Source organism: Sphaeramia orbicularis, chromosome 21 (assembly GCF_902148855.1).
Source record: "Sphaeramia orbicularis chromosome 21, fSphaOr1.1, whole genome shotgun sequence".
Taxonomy (NCBI): Eukaryota; Metazoa; Chordata; class Actinopteri; order Kurtiformes; family Apogonidae; genus Sphaeramia; species Sphaeramia orbicularis.
In genome coordinates, this window is record NC_043977.1 from 45,530,904 (window position 1) to 45,554,433 (window position 23,530).

Below are 23,530 nucleotides of genomic sequence, written 5' to 3' on the forward strand. Positions count from 1 at the left end.
AAGCGCATAAAATGAGCCCAAGTCCTGCGGGTCAACAGAAACCCTGTTCATTGTACTTTTTATTTCCACTACACTGTAAGCCCAGAATTTGTAATTACTAAAATGCTTTAATTACAATGCACTTAAATGATTTAAGTTTTATGATGTTACTATAAAATGTTAAGTATATTCTACTAATTTGTAGACATAGTTGAAAGTACGAAAAAGATTAAGTTGAATGGAATTAAATCACTAAGTTTTAGTCATGACCACACCTTTTTATCTTCGCATTGCATTGTGGGTATTGGGTATGTTGTTGAAAATGTGTTATTTTTCTGTGCAGGGGTTCAGCGAGGTTGTGGTGTCAGTGTTAATTTGGATTTAATGTGTGTATGGCAGTGTTTATTGGCCTTTTTGTGTTTGTTTTTGTATTTTTGTAGAGCTGTACCATGAGTCAGAGCCGTAGGAAGAACTATGGCTTTCCTGTTCATCTTAATATTTTCTTTCACAATGTAAGTTTTATTGTCTTTTCAAATTAAACGCACTTCCTATACTAACTACCGACTTAGAAGTAACTTCCATTCACGCAACAATACATTAAGTTGAATAACATCATAACTATTTTAGTCAGGAATATGATTCTGAGTTTAATTATCTTCAAAAACGGTGTTTAATAAATGATAAATTAATCTGGCTGCAACTGAGAAAGTTAGTCAGTATAACCTAAAATGCTGAGTTGAATGGTTGGATAGTGGGGTTGATTTTACAACAGATTTAAAGTACTAATAACTTGTCTTTTAGTGTTTTCTACTTAACAGTTTAAGTTCAATACTTTTAGCATTAAAGTCGAACCTACTTAAACCAACTGATTAGTCGATCATTACTCAAATCATTTAAATGTAATCACTTGCCTCAAATTTCGGAGTGAACTCTACTTATATCCGGGCTTACAGTGTAACAGTGCAGGTGTTGTTACCTTTCAGAAACTTCCAGACCGGCCTTGGAAAACTTGGTTCCGTCCAGATTCCCGGTGTTTCCTCTAAGGGTTCGTTGCTGTCCCTGTAGACCTCCTCCAGGCCGGCCAAGCGTCCAGGTGCGTCCCGGGTCCAGCCGCTGTTGAGCCGGGCTAGTGTTAGAACCAACCAAACCCAAGCCATCAGTGTCCGCGCCATGGTTCCGATCCGGTCCGGTCCAGTCCGGTCCGCACGGGTCCGGATTGCTTCCTCAGGACAGGGCCTGAGATACCGGTGGGGAAAACCGGAACGGGGGCACAGCTGGTTCTAATTCCATCAGGGTCCAGAGGAGCTCAGGTGTGTCTCCACGTGGAGGAGGGCAGAGATCCAGAGCCTCTGTGTGCGCATGTGCAGACCAGGCTAATTCACTTACAGCTGTTTACAAGGCGAACAGTTACTGATGCTGCAGCTGAGATTGTGTGTTTATGATGACATCTGTTTAGTACCTTATGCACACAATTACATCCTAACAGCACACTGTTTGCACTATTACGGCACTAGACTGTACATAGGCTACTGTATTTTACGTTTCTTTACATTGTACATAGTCTTGATACACTAATTCTTTGTCTCTCATGTTGATGTAAATATTTTTTGAGTGTTTTTGTTTTATATTTTCTCTTTTTATTGTATCTGGCTCTGTTTTTATTGTATCTACCTCTAAGAAAAGATTTGTTTTGTGCACATAACAATAAACATTCTTGAATCTTGTTGCAAAAATGTAGATATGTATATATGTACAGAACAAGTAATATAAATAGATTCCCTTTTATATTTACTGTTTCACTTTTTTTCTTCTTATTTTTTTTTTTTAAGCAATGTAACACTACATGCATAGAAGTGAATTAGTGCATACATTATACATTGCTTTTTGTATTATTTTTTTCCCCATGCCCAAACCAACCCCAAAGCCCTCCAAGAAGGGACAACAGCAGGAAAAAGAACATTATAACAAAGTCTCTGTGCAGTAGAAAATCAATCAAATAAGTACAAAATTAACAAATATGTGATATATAAAAATAATAACTGAGCCGGCAGAAAATAGGAAAGAGAGAATAAAGAAATGAATAAATAAACAAAAATAAAATATATATATATATATAAAAAAAAATATTGCTTGAAGACACATGTGCCTACCTTAAAATGTTAGACACTACATAACAGTATCAAAAGGGAAAATAAGTAAAAACTGAACTGACTTAAAGTTGTACTAAAAATGGGCTTTAACAAAAAATGTTTTATAACTAAACTACAAAAGCACTCAGAGAGCGCAAACCCCCCCCCCCATCACCACCAAAATTTAATCATTTGTTCCTTGTGCCAGTATCAACATTTCCTGAAATTTTCATCCAAATCCGTCCATAACTTTTTGAGTTATCTTGCACACGGACAGACAGACAGACAGACAAACCAACGCTGGCAAAACCAGCATGTTCTATCTATCTATCTATCTATCTATCTATCTATCTATCTATCTATCTATCTATCTATCTATCTATCTATCTATCTATCTATCTGCTCTTTTTTTCTAACTTGGTTCTGTTTTTATTGTGTTCTGTGTTTTGGTTGGGATTTTTTTTTTTTTTTAAGTATTTCATTTAATGCAAGACAAATGACAAAACCACAATATCATTCATCACAGTCCAGTTGTTTAAGTTTTATTATAGCTTGCAGAAATCAAATGAAAACCAAAAAAAATACATACCAAAAATCTACAACTGTACACCATGCATATGAAACTGTCAGAGGAGAATTTGTGCATGACTTTATATGAAAGTAGAATTATGGAAAACACTGGCATGAGTCCTTCATTTGCAGGCTCACATTCATGAGAAAAACATCAAACCTACTGGAAATGTACCTTCATGAGTGGTGAAAGTGCTGAAAAACAAAACCACAGTAAAACTGACTTTTCTCTGAACCTTATTTTTTTTATGTTAAAATCGGAAATCTTTGGACAAAATATTCAATGTGACTTCAACACAAGGACAAACTCACTTACATATCACTTAATCAATAAAGCACAAATAAGCAGATTACAAAAACAAGTAAAATTAAATGAAAAATAAATCAGAATTTTACTTATCAGCAGCGGTTTGTGGTAGGCTCTAAGTTCAGCTTCTTGATTCCAGTGCTTTGGCAGTTTACAGTAATGTTAGGATAGCAACAAAATCAAAATAATGCATTTTCCTTTTGTCTTGCTTCATGTTGATATGCTATTTCTGATTAATAGCTTTAGAGGTTACGTGCCAGAAACATTTAAACTGCACATAAAATAAATAATCTCATAAAAACCATTTCACCTTTGACAGAATAAAACATATAAGGTCTCATTGAGCAATGATTACAAAACCTAAACCTCCAATTCATTGTCTTCCGTAATGACATAACCTGCCAAACCCTTACACTTACCCTTAATGCTCTTTAAATAAAAAGTCTACGCTCAAATTATCTGTCAAAACACTGATGGGGTATGTAGAGTGTACCAGTCAAAAGGTGGATATAGGGACTGAAACAATTCCTGGTTTTGTCTAGAAAGGCAGAATGCTTCTCCATTGTGGCTGAAGTAAAGTAAGGCAGTCAATAAAACAGATGAATGATGTGTTCAGGTTACATCGGCAACTTTAGTGTCACATGGTTTGAGTTCTCTAATGCCCACTCAGACACAAGAACACTCAATGCACCTCAGACTACAGTTGTGGAAAAAATTATTAGACCATCAAAAGTCATCAAAAACAATGGTTATGCAATCAAGTACTAACTCCTGTGTGTATCATGTGATTAAAACAGACAGAAAAGAAAACATGGAATGCCTAAAAGCACTGTTTTTGGCCGTACAGTGCCATAGCTAATGATGTAAGAATTTAAAGGTAGGGAATGAGATCTTGGAAAAACAGCTGGTTCGAGCAAGCTACATTTTGAAAATGCTCAGTTCAAAAGTCCAAACCCCTTCCTTCAGACATCCCCCCAAAGCCACGCCTCCAGAGTACTGGCACGCGCAATGCTTGTTCCCGAGGGTTCACGAGCACTGCACAGCATCAATTCACCTGACCCCGGCTTCGGGTCCATCTTGCGGCTCCATGTGTACCTCATTCAGTCTCCTCCACCACCCCCGCTCTTACAGAACAGCCCCAATTCATACCTATCTGGTTAACGTTACATTTCCTAGTGATTGATGTTTGTGATAAAACAGTTTGCTGGTGACCTTTCAATCCTAATTTAACTAATATAGCCAAGCTCTGGCTTTGGCTCTGTCTTCTGTACAAGTGCTCCAAGCCTCTGAGAATGTGCGATTCATGCCCGAAGAGGCGTACGCCCAGAAGGGGGAGGGACCAATGGCAGTTGAGTTTGATAGACATATCATCGTTCAATCATTTCAATGGGCCGGTTAAAATGATTGGATGGTGGTTTTTCAGTCCTGTCCGTTCCACAGGTGACTACATTTTTTTATTTTTGTATTAAAGCATTCAATTAATTGGTTGCAATCGGGGTGTGAAGGGGATTTTAAGCAATATAGTAAAAAATGCTCCAGGAAAACATCTCCTACCCCACCTTTAAGTGATTTTAGTTATTATGAGGAAAACCATGGAAAATGGGTAGATATCAGCTCTTAAATTAAACTCTTATGAGCTATTTTTGTTGTTTTCATTATATATGTCCAAACTAATGTACCTTTTGTTGTACCAGGCATTAAAATGAACAAGAAATTGAAGAAAACAAGGGGTGGTCTAATAATTTTTTCCATGACTATACGATCAGTATCGGCTGCAGACCCACAGCTCCTTTCCAACCAGATCCAGTGATCACCCCCAACCAGTCCTGGACTTGTGCACTCCATACGGACAAAGCACAGTAACATTTAGGAACACTCTGACACTGCAGTCAAGTTCGTCGTGTTTCATTTTTAACATTATCACATGTGAAATGATGGCCTACTGTGAATACTAACAAAGCTGGGCCTAAATGCAAATCCACTTTGAATTCAAAGTTTATTAATATAAATTGGCGTCTATCGTGGCTTAATCCGTTTCAAGTGTGTATCTCCAATAAAATCAGAGAAATTAATTTTAAGATTTTACATAACATCTACCCCTGCAATTCCTTCCCCTTAGGATTTGCTGACATTGATGCAAACTGTACCTTCTGTAAAAATGGGCCAGATACAATTTTGCACTTACTTTACAACTGTGCCTCCTCTAACATGTTTTGGAGGAAACTGGAGAAAGTTATTTTTAACAAAACCAAAAAACATATCTCAGTATCTCCAAGTATCTCTAAATTTGAATGCTCTAATAAAGCTTTAATTTTCTTAATTAATCCAATCCCACTGATGGGCAAAGATCATATTCATAAGGCAAAGTTCTCCAGATCCCTCCCTAACATCAACATCTTCAATAAAGAATTAAAAAGTATTATAAAATATTAGCCTTAGAAAAAAATCGTAAATGTGAATGTACCCTAAAACTGTTCGATAATTAATTTTTTGTTATTACTTGATCATTTTTGTTTATTGTATTGCACCTTTTTGTACTGTTATGCTTACCTGCTTATTGCTTGTATCAATACTTGAATTTATATGATGCTTATTTTGTTAAATGTTGCATCTTTCTACCTGTTAATTATCAATAAAGTAGGGGTGTAACGGGACAGAAAAATGTTGGTTTGCTACGTTTTCGGTTTGATACATTTTCAATATGTTTTCAGTACAGTGAAGGAGTCCAATTTCATTAGAAAAAAAACTTTAAATATAACTGATCTTCACAAAACAATGTTGGCACACCACTCTTGTTTTGTTGACTTGTTTCTCTCCACTGACATAACCAACAGGGAATCCGAAATGCTCCCAAATCGGAAACTTTAGAGAAGACGGAGGGTCTTCCAACTCTGGGTGCGTACCTGTGACGCTGCTCTGAGCTGCCATACTGGTTCACCTTCAGCATGTGGATGGTGATTGGACTGCTTAGACATCAAACTAGAATATCAAATATTGCACATGGGTTCCACTTGCGGCCACCCAGCTCATAGTGTGTGGGTTCCGCCTGCGTTCTTCACATAGGCTACATGTATTTATTCAGTACACCTCTGTGTTGTATTGAAGGCCCCAAACTGAAACAGTTCAGTACAAACGAGTGCACCGTTACACCCCTACAATAAAGGTTTAATTAAAAAAATAAACAAAAACAAAGCTAGGAGACATTTCATTTGCCTCATAGCATTACCGCCTAAGTCATTTTGTTTGTTTTTTCAGAACATGGCCAATGACACAAAATGAAGTAGCAGTATTAGGAAGCTAAAGTTATGCAGATATTACAATTTGGCAAAAAATATGACTTAGGCAATTCTGCTAAGAGGCTAACAATTTTCATCAGACATCGTCATCATCTGTGTGATTTGACAGAGGAGTCATTGTGATTATTATTGAGAATACAGCAGTCTATTTACTTGATTTATCAGTGCAGATTACTCACACATATGGATTTTCCCCCCTCAACAAAACAAGCTTAAACATTACAGAAATAAATTAAATTAAATTAAATTAAAGCTACACTGTGACTAACTTCGTGACATGTCCAGGGTGTACCCCACTTCTGCCCGCTGGTAGCTGCAGTTCAAAAAATGAATAAATGGATTACTTTAAATAAATAATTAAATAAAGTGTAATGACTTTAATTTTTGGTTTTTACACAGCTCACAGTAGACCCTTAAATGACAGCCTTTTACGATTATAGAACTGTATAGGACGAAACTGTGGCTGAGATTCAATTCATAGTGCTTTCTACTAGTAAGAAAAATATAAAAACAATAAAACACTTTGAATGAATCAGAGGAACAAAGAGGAAAAAACAAACATAGGTTGAATTTTTACAGTTTTAACCATTGATTTTTTTCAGTGGCTGATCTGTTGTTGTTTGGTCTGATTCCTTATCCCTAACTTGTCTAAGGTTTAAGTGCCTGAAAAGGCTCAATATTATTTTTAGAAAAGGAAAACTAACATTAATAATGATGCAATGAGAAAGGTTTGCCTGATTGTTTAAATATTTCAAACTACAGATCAACTGATTCACTGGAAATAATCAGACCCAGATGGATGTTTTGTAAATATTGGTAAAACTGGATCAAACCTGTCACAGCCAGAATTGCTTAGACTTTTGACTATTAGTTGGATATACAGTTCCAGATTTATTTGTTGTTTTTCCATTTATTAGTATAGTAGGTATGTCAAATATAGTAACAAACTGTTTTCAGGGGAGCTGTGTTATCAGCTGGTCAAATTACTTTTTCCTCTTAGAAACTAGTTATAATATTAACCTCAAACAAAGAAAAAAAAGTCATCAATCTTGACTATAAACATTTTGTTTGAAAGAAAATCATATATCTAATTGGGTATGCTATTTTTTGTGTTCATGTATGAACTTTTTTGCTGTTTCCTTTCCTCTAGGTCAGGGCCATCAAACTCATTTTACTTCAGGTTCCACATTCAGCCCCATATGATCTGAAGTGGGCCAGACCAGTAAAATAATAACAGTAAAACAAGTAAAATTATACTATGAAAATGTTTATAACTTCAAAGTTACCTTAAAAATCTGAATAAATGAAAAACCTGAAAAGGTCTTAAGAAAAATAAGCGCAATTTTAACAATATTTTGCCTAAGTTTATCATGTATATGCGCATTACAACTTACAGATCACAGTGGATCTATAAATACACACAATATTTAATAACAGGCAGAATATTGTTAAAATTTCACTTGTTCATATTTGTTCAGAATATTCACATTTTTTGTGAGACAAAGAAAAAAATAATTGGAGTTGTCATTATTTATGGATTATTATGATAATATTTTGCTGATCTGATGCACTTGAGATTGAATTGGTTTGTATGTGGAACCTGAACTAAAAGGATTTTGACATGCAATTTTTGCATTTCACAAATTCATCCCACGGACTGGACTGGACCCTTTGGTGGGCTGGTTTTGACCCACGGACCTTATGTTTGACCCCTGTGCTGTAGGTGATCACAGCTTTGGACTGAAATGACTGGCATTAACTTCTGACAGGACAACTCCCTCACTGTGGAGAATCAGCAGCCGACTAAAACGTGCATGAGTGGGTTTGAGCTTGTGAGTGACTTCACTGTAATGGTGTCTGAGTTCAGATGTGGACGTTTTCCAGTATGAAATCGGATGAGGAATGCATCAAAACCAGGTAAACAAGCTGTGTCGGGTCAAACACCTCCACCCGACAGCAATGAACACATGCATACAAACACACACTGACAGATGCCCTCCAAACCACACACACACACACACACACACACACACACACGCACACGCACACGCACACGCACACACGCACACACAACCACCTGTAACACTGGGACAACCGAGGTCTGATCCAGGTCCAGGCTTAACTGGCCTGCACTGTGAACGTGCATCATCACGTGCATTAACTGTTAAACATTCTCCAGATGACACCAGTGGAGTTCCTTCCTTTTCCACTGTGGCGATAAAGACCATCAGTTGGTGAACGTTCCTGTTGACTGACAGATTGGCATCCACACACCTCAGGACACCACCGGAGTCATGTCCCATAACTGAAGAAACACAGACAGAAACAGAGGATGTGGTCAGTTTGTTGTCAGTGTTAAAAGAAAACTATCATCTGTTTTTGTACAGAGTGAACAGAGTTTTCAGACTGGATTTAACTGTCTGTAAGTGCACTAATATAAAAAACGATAGATAGATAGATAGATAGATAGATAGATAGATAGATAGATAGATAGATAGATAGATAGATAGATAGATAGATAGATAGATAGATAGATAGATAGATAGATAGATAGATAGATAGATAGATAGATAGATAGATAGATAGAAACTTTTTAAAGAAATTCAGCATCCATCTGGATGTGCTTTGTACAAATCAAATCAAATCTTATTTATATAGCGCCAAATCATAACAAAAGCTATCTCATGACACTTTACATATAAAGCTGGTCGAAACCAGACTCTCAAGCCAAGTACAACTAATGGTGTCCATATACAGTAGAGGTGAATTAAATGAGGCGCAAAAAAAATTTCCAGTATCTACTTTTCATTTTGTAATAATTTTCATAGATGTGTCTATTCATTTACTTTTGTAATAAATTTGTTAAATAGTAAAGAAACTTTATGGACACCCAGTACATCCACACCCTGTACAGTGCATCAGGATGATTACAATCTAGTATTAGTGACACAAAAGTATGCTGAATGTTAGTGTAGATATTGTGCATGTAGTAAACCGTATGGGAATATTCTTTGGAGTACTGGGTTTTGTGGATCCTCAGAAATAACACTTTATATCCATGAAATGTAATTCAGTAAATGAGCGGTGGAACAGTTTGGAATCATCACAAGAGTATTTTGAGGATGAATGAACCAACCAAAGAAAGAGATGATGCTGATTAAATAACTATAGTGTGCATTATTCAAATGCACGGAGACACTTGCCACCTTGTTGTAATCGATCACATGGAGGATGGTCCATTTCACAGAGGGATGATGTGGCCAACTCTGCCCCCTAGGGGGTGAACATTTTACATCCTCCAGATACACAAGTAAAGAAGCAAAAAAACACTAATAGGAAAAGATTTACCCCTAGTATTGCTGGCATTCAAAAATTTTCTCATATTTTAACCTTTTTCTTTTAGGTAAACTGAGGTGAAAGCAGTTGTAGGAGTCATTTATGACTATTTTCTAACCTCCTTCATATTAGTCATGAGTAGCTTTATGTCACAAAGATCTTAAATCGCGTTTCACGTTCCTTTTTGTTCTGCAGTGTGACAGAACTGCATTGACCTCACGTCACAGGCAGCTGCAGTATTATAACTTAATAATTTGTGATCTTTTCAACTTATCTTTCCAAGTTCCCTTGACCTACAGCGGTTGCTAGAAATGTCAAAATCCCTCATTAGAGCAAGTGTTTGGTTTTTCTGCCCTGGGCTGTTTTGTTCAGGGCGTATAAACCCTATTCCACAGTCAAACATCACAGGTCACAGTAATTCACCTGAATGTTGGATGTTACCAGCTATAAAATGGAGGAAAGAGGGAGAGGAAACTCAATCCAAGCTCCTCTAGCAACATGGAGGACTTGATTAACAGCTACTCGCTCTCTTTGTGGATATAAAAGGCTCATTCTAATACAACAAAAACACAATGGTTCTTATTTCCAGGTGACGGCACACTGATAAAAACAATTATGCACATTATACTCCATTTGTGTGAGTAGATCCTCTTAAGTTGTACATACTATACACAATAGACCAGAGGTGTTGAACATGCGGCCCGGGGGCCAAAACTGGCCCATCAAAGGGTCTAATTCGGCCCACGGGGTGAATTTGTGAAATCCAGAAATTACACTGAAGATTACTGGTAATAATCAATGGTGTCAAAATCATTTGATCTCAAGAGGGTAAGACCAGTAAAATACTATCATAATAACCTATAAATAATGAGAACTCAAAATGTTCTCTTTGTTTTAGGGCATGAAAATATTTACATTTACAAACTATCCTTTCACAAAAAAATGTGAATAACCTGAACAAATATGAACAACCTGAAATGTCTAAAGAAAAATAAGTGAAACTGTAACAAAATTTTGACTGTTATTAAATGTTTTGGGTATTTGTAGATCCACTGTGATTTATAAATCGTAATTCAGGTTGTTCATGTTATTGACCTTATTTTAAAAGATCTTCTGTAGATTTAAACATTTTCATAATGTAATTTTATTTTTTTTCCACTTTAAAACAGAGAAAAGTTGACAGCATTTATAGATTATTGTGTTATTATTAGTTCTGTCAAACGATTGACATTTGTAATCAGATTAATCACAGGGTTGCTGTGGATTAATTTCAATTAATCACGATTAAATATCATTCATTTTTAATCTATATTAATTGCGTTTCATTTTGCATGAGCAACAGACTCAAAAAAGAAGGGAATATATATGCACTTAATATTTTTATTAAACACCTTCAACAGTCACAACTGTAACTGTTCCATCTTGTTTTTTTTGTCCTCATATTTCCATCCAGAGGGCGAACGTACTGTTTAGTGTCTTCCATCTTTATGGGTTGGTTCTGCTGCCTGTCACAACTGGATCAACTGCCCATTTGTTCATGTGTAATGCTAACTCTACTTGGACAAACTGCCCCAGATGTGTTGGCAGAGATGTTCAGAGTCATTCTGAGCTGCAGATGGGTTAATGGCATCAAAATATTTAAATAGATTAATTATGATGATGGATTAATCTGCATTAACACGTTAATTTTGACAGCCCTAATTACTATTATACCTGTCCGGCCCATTTGAGATCATATTGGACTGAATGTGGCCCCTGAACTAAAATGACTTTGACAGCCTTGGTCTAGACCTTGAAGAACACAAACACACATACATGAGGTCCACTGACTCTGAAGTCTCATTTCTTTATGTGCACATGTTGGTGCAAAGTGTATCAGGGGCTTAAATGTCATTGAATGTATCTGTGTGTTTGAAACTCATAAATACAAGCGCTGTGTGTTCCCGTCCAGACCTTGATAACCTTGTCAGTCCCAGAGGTGAGCAGGCATCCCGTGGTGGGCTCATAGTGCATGTAAACAATGCTGTGCTTGCTGTCGTGAAAGGTGGCCGTGGGAGCTCGACTGCAAAGCACAAAGGGAACATGGGTTACTTGGCTTTGTGAGTGCTGAAGAAGCTCTCCGTTTAGCTCTGAGAAAACAACGGTTGAGTCTGTGACGGCGAACAGAGGCTAATTGTTACTCACTCCTCGTCGGTGATGGACTCGTGGCAGCTGTCACACACACGCACCTCAAACTCGAAGCCCATGAGGGGAATGGTGGAACGTTTGGACGAACATTTTCCACACACGGCCTGGCCACACTTCCTACAGTGGTGCTAGAGGTGGAGCATCACCAAAGGACAGAGGAATCACAAACAGTCAAAGCAGCAAGAAAAACATTCATCAGAGACAGTATTTAGTATTTTAGCTTTGAGTTTTTATGCTCCACACATCTGGAACAAACTACCAGAAAACTGCAGGTCTGCAGAAACTCTCAATTCTTTTAAATCCAGGACTCATTTGTTTACAGCTGCCTTTGATTGGAGTAGTTTTTCAGTTCTAATGCACTGACACTCACAATTTTAACTGTTTTGATTGATTTAAGGAGTAATATTTTGCTTTTCTAAATGGAATTATGCATTTAAAACATTCCCCTGTGGTCTACATAAACTGTAAATCCTATGCTTGGGTCTGAATTCTTCATTAATTCAACTCCACAGGTCCATCTTCAACCCTATTTCTGAGTAATGACACCAGAAAGGTCATTTTGAGCGCTGGCCCTTTAAATGCACATGAGCCACTTAAGGCCCCACCCCCTTCAGGTTGTTGTCTGTGCTGCTCTGTCCTGTTCAACCAACAACTGAACATTTTAGGTAATCGGCTCGAAGTTTGGACATATTTTCAGTATGGACTACAACTGCTGCTGCTGACAAACAATTATGTCGTACTCTGAGAAATGTTCATTGGAAGTCTTGACTTGATATGTGCAAATGTTGCGATGTAAGTAGTTATAAAATGTAACAAATTAAGAAGGAACTAAAACAGGTTGTAGAAATCCACTCGATTTTTGCCAGAATGAATATAAAGATAGCTTTGCAGCACCTGGAGGGTTCAAATTCAAACTTTATGAACCGTTAGGGTCCAAATACACAAATAAATGTACCAAAAACTAATAAAAGTGGGTTTAGCAAAATATGACCCCTTTAAGATTAAATTCTTAATTTTAGTCAAGACTGTTCTTAGCTTTAGTTTTAACTATCTCTTATTCCTGTTTTAATTTCCTTCGTTTTATTATCTTTTCCTTTTTTTTTATGTTTCATTCTCTATGATTTTATTGTAATTTCATGCCTTTGTAAAGCACTTTGCCTTGCGTATGAATGGTACTATATAAACAAATTTGCCTGGCCTTGCCTAACATGGGACAAGATAATATGGGGGGTCAAACATAAAACTGGCCCGCCAAATGGAACAATCCAGCCCGCAAAGTGCAAAAAAATACACTGACAACATAAACACTTAGGGGGGTTCAGGGGCCACATACAAGTCAATATGATATCAAGAAAAATAACAGGATAACAACCTATAAATAATGGTAACTCCAAATTCTCTTTGGTTTAAAGTTGGAAAAAAAAAGTTAATTAATATAATGAAAATATGTACCTTCATACAATAAAATGTGAATGAAAAAATATGAGAAACCTGAAATTTCTTTAAAAAATGAGTGCACGTTTAACAATATAATGCCTGTTTTGTGCATTTATAGATTCTGTTAACTGTTAATAATAAGCTGAGACACAATATTGTTGAAACTGCACTTATTTCATTCATTAAATGTCATTGTACACTCAATGACAATAAAGGCTATTCTATTCTATTCTATTCTATTCTATTCTATTTTTAAAAAGATATTTCAGGGTGTACATGGTTGTTCAAGTTATTCATATTTTTATAATGTAATTTAAGTTTTACACTAAAACAAAGAAATATTAACTATAATGAGTTGGACACCCCTGATATACAGAATTCACTAAATAATCTCCACATATTGTAAAGATTTGGAAATTTGAGGATTATCATGTAGAGTATATCTAGTCTACAGTGACTGGTTCCCTTGGTGATAAAGTACATGATGCTGATAAAAAGTCAGACATTATCTGCTGTGAGGAGAGAGATTAGGAGAGATGTAATTTGTTCTTCATAAGGTCTATCTGACCCAGATGCTGCAACACAGGAAATATTATAATGTGTGAATCATACTCTGTTAGTAAAAGGACAGGCTGCTTTGTGATAATGTGTGAAAACCAGATCCATCCGCAAAGATATCTGGATAACTCACTCATTTCACTTTGTAGAAAAATGCTTATTATATTATAGGTAAATATTAAGTCATTCATAGTTAAAAGAGGTGTCAAAGTTAAAAAGTCAATCTAATTGTGAATGTTTATCATATGCATTTGGTTTTTTGAGAACAATTATCTCTATTTCTTAAAAGTTTCAACTGCTGTTAATACTTATAATGTTGAAAACAACTCATTTCTTATCAATACATTATCAGTTAGACATTCTTAAGGGCTGTTTTGTTAGTTCTAATTCATACTTATTATTTTAATTATGTAGTATTTTTATTTTTTCTTCCTCTTTTGTGTATTGTTTATTTCTGGGGAGGAATTTACATAAGCCTTTTTGGCTTCTATCCTCTCCTGCATAATGGTGTTACTTGTATGATAATTTGTTTTTATTTTAATTCTTTCCTGTTGTTTGTGATGTGCAAATAAATAAATACAGATACTGTAACATTTGTAATTGAAGCAGAAGACTTCATCAAATCAACGATACAATGTACTGTATTAAAATATTTGGAAAAAATGCAGCACAGAAAAAACAGAAAACAGAGCGAATACTGAATCACGAACAGACGAAATACATAATCAGAATATGAAGCAACTCCTGGGAATGAAACAATAGAGCAGTGAAGGAGTGAAAAGTGAACTGAAGCTGTGGTTTGAACATTACCTGTCTCAAGCCAATTTTCTTACTGTCCCACATCTGTTTGAAGTTCCAGAAGAAAGGCTGCTCACATTTCTGACAGGAGTCACTATCCAACCACTCTGGTGTCTAGAAAAACACAAACATCACAAACAGACAAGTTTCTGTTGACTCAGTCTCATCGATAAATCTAAATGCTCATATTAGAACTGGAACTAAAAATCTATTTGCATGATGATGATGATGAAGGTGAGCAAAAGGCAGATATGGCTTTTTTTTTTTTGCTTAATTCAAGCAAAAAATCTGCCAATGGAACAAGTGAAAATTATCTTGGTAAGATTTCTTGAAAAAAGATTTTCAAGATCTATTGTCTATAAATAAGTTCTTATAATGTATCTCACTGAAAAGTTACTCTTTAGGTGATTATGTCTCATTTTAAGTGTGATGAGATATTTTGACTAGAAATGAGAAAAATACACTTTGTAAGATTTTGATTTTTGCAGTGTGACAGTGACTACAAATAACTACTTTTTTTTCAATTCCCCAAATTTCCATGGGCAAAAAATGTGATTTCATTGTAATTTACCAGATACCAGTGTAATATCTAGAGCTTGTGCCTCAGAAAGTTTGTTCGTGGAAGTTCAAAAGTTTTTCTAAAATATGAAAAAAAAGACTCCATATTTTAAGACTTCTTTCAAAGATTTTTTTCCCCCATTTGTAACTGAGATGTCTTTGGACCAATGTTGTCCAGACTGCAAAATAAAATCTAGAGCAAATAATCAGAAGTCTATTCAATAGCAACAAATATTATATTTATAAATATTAATTTTATATATTATAAACATGATAAATATTGCACTATTGCCCTAGACAGTATATCTGCTACTGTTGACAGTCCGTTGCTGTTTGGTTCCATTATGCACCTCCTCACCTCATAAACACAACTGTGTTACACTACTTCTGCTACTGTAAATAGACTGACATGTACATTTTATTTATTCCTACTCTTATTGTATTGTACCTCTTTTTTTTTTTAAATAGCATTTAACAAGGTGAGAGAGAAACAGTTCTCCGTATGTCCTGTGCATTTAGTGAACTGACATTAAAGAATTTTTATATCTTTAATAGAATGCATAACAATAAGGCAATGTCTACAGCCACAGTACTGTGGCACAAAATATCAGTTTGTCTATTGCCACAGAGCCAATCAAATGTTGGCAATTGTATTTAGAGCCAATCATGGATACTGTTCCATGAATTGAACTCATTAGTCTCTTGTTGTCACAGTACTGTGGTGATAAATGGAAGAAATGACAAATTAGTGATAGTATATAGCATAGAATAGGAATTATTGTTCTAAATACTCTGCTGTTTTATGGCGTTCTTTGCTCTGTGCAGTCTGTGAGGTTGGAGAAGGTGGGTGGAGCTACATGTTAGATGCGGCAGTGTGCTGTGCGACTTCTCAGTTCTGTGTCAGTTGTGTATTGAGCGCTGCGGTCTGAATTCTGCGCTCTGAACACTGTCCCAGTGGCTGATTTATATCAATGTCGGATTTTACCTACCGGCACCTTTGGCGCCATGCCCCCCTCCCCCTCATTTGAAAATCTGCAGAAAAAAAATGCTACTTTAACCATCAGTAGCCACTTCATAAAGATAAATTGTTGTAAATCATTATCTCTGTGAAGCCAGTGTGATCCCTCGGGGTTAGAAGGGAATGAGATTTGAACTGTCTAGTTTTTCTTTACTTTCGAGCTGTTGCGGCTCCAAACTTAACTTCCTTAAAGAAGGAAAAGTATAAACCTGCAATTCAGTATTTTAGTATTTTCAGTAAAATGTTACCTGGGAAAAGAATGATTTAGTACTTTAATTTAAGGAAACACCTCAGCATGTTACATCTGTATACACATTTGTTACAAGTTTACACAGCAAAATAATTCTGTTTTAAAGAAAAGAGAAAAAAAACAGAAACACTGTTGTAACAAACCCCTCAGGCCTGGATACATAAATTTAATTAGAGACTCCTGAGTAAGGTTTACCTCTTTCTGCTTATTCTCATTTAAGAGGCAGCTTCATTGAATTTGCTGCTTAGCTTCATCTACCCAAATGCACAGCGTGGTAGTGTTTGCTTTAACAGCTGAGTGATTGTTTAGGGAACGACTACAACCGACTGAAGTTATTTTAAAATCTGCCTTGAGGGATATCAGCTTCAATGGAACCAATGACACAGAAAATAAAACTGAGATGAGAACATGGGTCAAATAACAGGGATTGAGGCAGAATGAAAGACACTCTGGGTAAATAAAGAAGCAATTAAGTTCTTAGTGCATGAATGGCAGAAGGAGAGCTGCTCTGATTAAAGTGTTTTCCATGAGTGGAAAATCAAAAGGACATTTTAATATGGCGACCTTTATGCTATCATTTTAGAGACACTACTCCTGCACTGGTGGTGGGTGTATCACAGCATGATCAAATATGATGCAACCATGAATAAAAATAAAAATAGGACCAATGGCTTTGTATCTCACTGACATGTTCTATCAGCAATCAATACCACATTGCGTTTGTGAGGTTGTCAGGTTCCGGTGCTATGTCAGAGTCCTGTGGTCTTGATGAAGGAGATTGATCTGCCAGTAGAAGTGGGTGGTACTTCCACTGGAGGAGAACTCAACTAATTCTGTGAAAGTCCATATATGACTTCCTATCAGTGCTCAATAGTAACTATACAGATATCTGTAACCATTTCCATGTTATAAGTAGGGATGTAAGAAAATATCAGTTCCGAGATATGTCGCAATATTTCATTTCACTATACTCTATCGATATTAAAAAGTACTGCATTGATATTTTTAGGCATTTATTCAAATGCAGACATGGTGGATTATTACCTCCGCTAAGGAATGGTGGAGGTAATGTTTTCATTGGGGTTTGTCAAATTATTAAATTTTGGTGATGATGGTGGGGGGGGGACGACTGATCTGCCTTGGCGGAGGTCTGCGCTCTCCGAGTGCTTTACTAGTTTTATTTATATATTCACATGGGTATTTTGTTCTTTTTGCATACTAATGCCGTGTTTCCACTGGCGTTTCTACCAGCTTGACTTGACTCTACTCGACTGGGCCTTTTTGCATTTCCACAACAAAAAAGGACCTGGAATCTGGTACTAGTTTTTTTGGTATTACCTCTGCCGAGGTTCCAAGACTGGGGAACAGATACTAAAATGTGACGTGTAAACACTGCAGACCACTGATTGGTCAGAGAGTTGTCTCTGTGACCCACCGTTTTACAAAAAACGGATGCGGAAGTTTACAGTAAATATAGCGGTAGGTTAATCCACATGATGACAGCCCGTAAAATTACACCATGGTTTGTCGAGGAGGTTCAGATGTAAAAATTCAGCATGAGTTTGATGAGACAACACGCAACAAGCGAGTTTATCAGCAACTCTCTGAGCAGACGACACGGAAGTAACGTGCCGCATCGCTATGATATCCAGGTACTGTAAAGTCAGTACTATCCAGTAATGGAAACGGTCTCCAGGAATAGTACCTGGTATCCGAGTCGAGCCAAGCCGAGCCGAGTTGAGTCAAGCCGGTTCCACGTAGTGGAAACACGGCATAGAAAAGTAGTATTATGATACTGCAGGTCATACTTGTAGTTTTTTGAAACTGATACAACTGTTCTGTTAAATTATGATTATTTGAAGCATCCTAAAAGCACATTTTACTGTCTGAAAGAAGCAGATATTAGTTCCTTTGTCGGGATTGCACAAAAATAATGTTATGACGTTGGATGATTCAGGAACTGTCCATTATGCATTCTATTCACAACTAATAGTTATGAACGTTTGAGCAGGATCTGAAACTGTAATGTCAATAAAACACAATTTTATTTATTTATTTATTTGTTGTGTGTGTTTTTTGTATTGGTAAAGCTCCATTTTATAACTTTATTTATCTAAATCCTGCACTTAAAGTTTTTACAGGGCAAAGTTTTGTGATCAAGCATTAGATCCTGTTCTGATCAAATACAAATTTGTTTAGTATTTGTGCATATTTGTGGTGGAATAAAATTTTTCCAGGAAATATTTTTTTAAAAAGAAACAAAACAAGCAAAAAAATTTCGCCTTGTTAACAGTATTGTGATATATTGTACCGTGATCCTAGTATTTTGATTTGTATTGAATCGTCGGATTCTTGCCAATACACACCCCTAGTTATAAGCCATGAAAATATGGCCCGTAAGTAAATGTTTCATATTTCAAAAATTTCTCAAAACTGTGAACAAATTTTGTAGACATTCTCCCAAGGAAGCTAGATTTAAAATTTGAAATTAATCCGACCAGTAGTTTCATGAGAGATGTTGAGACAAAAAGAGAGGCAAGTGTTTTCTGCTTTTCCACATCATCTATCACAATGCATCACATCTCAAGTGTGGATCTGAGTGGCTCTCACTCTCCACTAGTGAAGTGTCGTCTCACCTCTTGCCGGGCCACGTCCATGTTCCAGATGACAATTCCTCCGTCCGAGCTGCAGGAGATGAGCTGACGGGTGTGTGAGGCATAGCACAAGCCCTGGACCTTGTCGCTGCAGGGAAGGTTTCATAGAAAACTCTCATTAATGTTCAGGCTTATGAAATTACTCTCCACATGTCACAGATCTAAACTGAATGCTGTCAGTGAACTAAAGAACATCTACATTATGAAGTGGATGAATGGCACATCAGTGGGTTATTGGTACAGTTTAAAAAGGGAGATGAGAAGTATGTTTATGGGCTTCTCTGATATCTCTAAAATCTGCAGGAATAAACATATTTTTTTAAAAGGGGCATAAATGAAGTTATTAAATGATACATTCACTACACTTCTCAAAACACAGAGGACCATCTAACTGTATTTTGTATTGCCAGACACTCCAGTGAAACTAAATAATTTATTAATATTAATTGATTTTTGTACATTTTTTGATGCCCTTTGCTCTGAGAATTAAAGAGAAAACAGTTACAGAGAATTTAATATATTTTTAGTTCTATAACACAAGAAAAATCAATAACTTGAAATGTGCCTTTTTAACCCTTAAAGACCCATGACAACTTTCATAGCAACTTACAAATACATTTTTCAACACATTAAACTTTTTCAAAGTGATTTATCAGCATTTATTAAAAAATATTCTCTGCATTTTCCATCGGGCATTTTCCTACATATGATTTACTGACTGTAGATTTTCATAAAACTCTTGGTTATATGAAAAACAGGGAAAACTACAACACCTTATTATTCTCCTGAAAAATACACATATATCTCAATATCTGTGTGTTTCATTATCAATATGTGCAAGTATGCACACCAGGAAAATGTGCTCAAATGTCTATGAAAATGGTGGAAGTATGATCATGTCAGCAGGTGTATGTGTATCTATTGGGATACCAATATGTAGTCGTCTGTGTGCGACAACAATCATATGCTTGTATTTGTAGACTTGAAGATGGATGTATGTCCTGAAATACATGTAACAGCAAACTGTATGAAACTCCTTAATAAATGTTGAAATACGGCAGCCAGTTCTAGCAGACAGGTACAGGTGCCCATTCTATGCTATCTCAATGCCTGCAAAGGGATGTCAGAGGAACCATTCCACACACGTGAACATGATCCGACGCAACATGAGGATATATCTGAATGATACGACATGGACCGTTTTATCGTTTGTTAAAAAATGTAAAATCTATCAAAAATAAAGTATAAAAATATACATATATATACATATATATATATATATATATGTATATATATATATATATATGTGTGTGTGTGTGTGTGTGTGTGTATATATATATATATATATATATATATATATAATATACATATATATACATACATACATATATATATATATATATATATAAAATATATATATATAAAATACACACACACACACATATATAAAAATATACACATATATATGAGTACAAGTAAAAAAAATAGAGAAAAAAAAGGGAAAGCTATAGAAAAACTGACTTTTTCGGCAAAATATATCATCAAGCCACTGTCATTTGTCAAACTGCATGAGTTTTATTGTTGAATTGATGTTGTAGATGTTGGAGTTTCAACTTTCACTGCAGAGCCTCTGAACGTCCATGTAACACTTGTGAAGCTGCTGAAATAGAGGAAGTGCAGTTGACCTGAATTGTTTCAATATATGGATGGGATCAGTGGTTCAAAGGCTATTAAACGTCTTAGATCAGTAGCTGCTTTTGATCATCGACATATGCCATGTCTCATTTTGTCTTGATGTAACCATATTGTTAACTCAGTTTTAACTTCCTCCATCATCTGACTGTTTCTCTGGCAATAAGAACCTTGCTGCTCCAACCTGTAGCTGGTGTCAAAGTCATGGTTTAGTTTGATCTGGACCTAGAACACCTGCTCTAGTTGGCCCAAATGGTGGCTATTTGATCCTCACCTGAGGGAGTGGAAACCTCCTACAGAAACATTCCACTGTGAAAAGTCAGAAACCTTTCTGACCAAATGAGTTAAGTGTGAAAATTATGAATTATTTATGAATGTCTGTGTTTGATTCAGGCTTGTGCCAATATAAAGGTGTCATGGACAGTCTAAAAAGGAGCCTGACATTTAGAAGGACTCCCTGTATGGGTCAGTATCACTGTAAGGTACCTTTGGTGTACCCCAGCAGAATCTAACTTTCACCATGAACACATTCCAAAATAATGAGATGAATGGAGAAATACTACACATATATCAGTACAATCAAAAACCTCTAGAAATGTGATTCTATTATTTTATACAATTTTCTTTAAGGGAATGTACCTGATGCATGTCCCTCACACTGCCAGTCTAACTTTAGTGAGAATTATAAGTGTTTAAATGCAAAAAAACTTTTTAGATGTGGTCATTATACTCAACAGGTTTTTAGTAAAGCAAGTCCTTTTGATCATTTTGATTTTATTTTCATAATAATATTTACCATTCCACATGTGTCCCTGAAATTACTGTCCACCCCGTCACTTTGGGGGAATCGTCCTTTTAATAATCTGGTTGATGATGTCACTGGTGACATCATCATTTTGAGTCTTCAGTGGAGGTGAAAACATAGTCTACGAGATGCATTTAGTGTTTACATTTCAAAATTTTCATCATTTTGTGATTGTACTTAGATGTGGTCAAGCTTAGCACTTCCACTCTGTCACTGCAAAATATCATTTAACATAAAATTTTTCAGAAATTCAAATATATTTGTTGAACATTACACTATCCTCTTCAAAGATGACCTACTTTGCCAACTCAAGATCCAACATGTGGTCATTAAATAGTAACTTTAGCCAAAACTGTCCACCCTGTCACTTATTTTTTACATGCATTTGTGAGTGACAGGGTGAACACACTTGTTTCATGTTCTGTGGTCTGCTTGTACTTTGTCTACTCCGAAAAAAAATTATTAAAAATATGAGAGCTTGACCAACATGCATTTCTAACCTACAGTCGACTTAAAACATTGAACACAAAGTTAAGTCTGAAAGGCCACTTTTCGTGATATTGACACATATATCACAAGGTGCATTTCCAAGTAGGATATACAGTGAATAGATACTTGTGGTATTTATACATGAGGATTTGATTTGCAACTCAAGAACCAACAGCTGCACTACCCTTAAAATTGTACAAATAAGTCACTAGGGCATCAGTAAAACTATCTCCACTGGTAGGCTGCAGCTCTTTCTGGCTGTTGTCCTTTCAGCTGAATAATTACCACAGTAACCAGAAACAGTGTGAATATTTGTGGTTGTTACTTGTGTCCTTGCAGCTCGATGGCGGTGCCTTTACGCCCTCCAATGTCCCACATGATGATGGAGTGGTCTGAGCTCCCAGAGAACAGCACCCGCTGGACCGGGTCCCAACACAGTGCTGTAACGTTACCTGAGGCAGAGATGACACACACACACACACGCGCACACACACATAAGTAAAGTATGCATGAGAAACACAGGAACACCACATCACCACGCACACAAATGGGGTCAAATAACAAGGAGAGAGATGCAGTTTATGCTTATATCACGCCCAGACTGTACGTGAGGAGCCCATGAGTAAAGGACCACTGTGTAATACATCATCAGAGGCTGAGGATGGTCTACTGATCCTACTGATCCGGTTGATCCATCCGGCAAATTGTCCCGGGTCACTGGTTGCACCATCTTTTACAACTTGTTTGGTGTCCTTTAAGAAGTCTATTTCTTCTAAGACTAATTTTATATGTTGAGTATTTTCACACCTGAATGTCTAAACCTAGGTTCATTTTTTTCTTACAATATACTGAATATAGTTTATCGTATGTAGCATTTAATCCCGATTGCTTTGAAAGTCTTCGAATTTTGAAAGCCAACTACCACATTTTATCATTTTTTAACTATGTGTGCTGTGTATCCATTTACAGACAGTCAAGCATCTGATATGGGATATCATTAATTTGCATCATTTTTTAATGTCTTAAAGGGGTCATATTTTCCTAAACCCACTTGTTACATTTATTTGTGTATTTGGACCCTAATAGTTCATAAAGTTTGAATTTGAAACCTCCAGGTGCTGCAAAGCTATCTTTATATTCATTTTGGCAAAAATCGAGTGGATTTCTACAACCTGTTTTAATGCCTGCTTAATTTGTTACATTTCTAACTAGTTATATCATGACATTTGTACATATAGGGTCCAGACTTGCGACAAATATTTCTCAGAGTACACCATAACTGTTTGTCAGGAGCAGCGGTTGTAGTCCATACTGAAAATATGTCCAAACTTCGAGCCGATTACCTAAAATGTTCAGTTGTTGGTTGAACAGGACAGAGCAGCACAGCCAACAAACAACCTGGGGTGGGGTCATGTGCATTTAAAGGGCCAGCGCTCAAAATGACCTTTTCATGTCATTACTCAGAAA

The 23,530-nt window shown here is 36.2% G+C and overlaps 1 protein-coding gene and 1 long non-coding RNA gene across 2 annotated transcripts in view; both read right to left on the reverse strand.

The window, feature by feature from the left end:
* Nucleotides 1-2,621: 2,621 nt before the first annotated feature.
* Nucleotides 2,622-7,556, reverse strand: LOC115413008 (uncharacterized). The gene is made up of 3 exons (XR_003934411.1): nt 4,746-7,556; nt 4,135-4,138; nt 2,622-3,682 (listed from the first exon to the last, which is right to left on the reverse strand). It is a non-coding gene; the product is annotated as an uncharacterized LOC115413008 (long non-coding RNA).
* A 330-nt stretch (nt 7,557-7,886) lies between these two features.
* The window catches only part of wdfy2 (WD repeat and FYVE domain containing 2), a 36,292-nt gene continuing 20,648 nt past the window's right edge, over nt 7,887-23,530 (reverse strand). Inside the window, exons 7-12 of the mRNA XM_030125720.1 lie at nt 22,389-22,515; nt 19,060-19,165; nt 14,610-14,711; nt 11,802-11,932; nt 11,571-11,679; nt 7,887-8,586 (exon numbers count right to left, since the gene is read on the reverse strand). Coding sequence (XP_029981580.1) covers nt 8,557-8,586; nt 11,571-11,679; nt 11,802-11,932; nt 14,610-14,711; nt 19,060-19,165; nt 22,389-22,515 — 605 coding nt within the window. The 3' untranslated portion in view covers nt 7,887-8,556. The remainder of the gene's footprint in view (nt 8,587-11,570; nt 11,680-11,801; nt 11,933-14,609; nt 14,712-19,059; nt 19,166-22,388; nt 22,516-23,530) is intronic.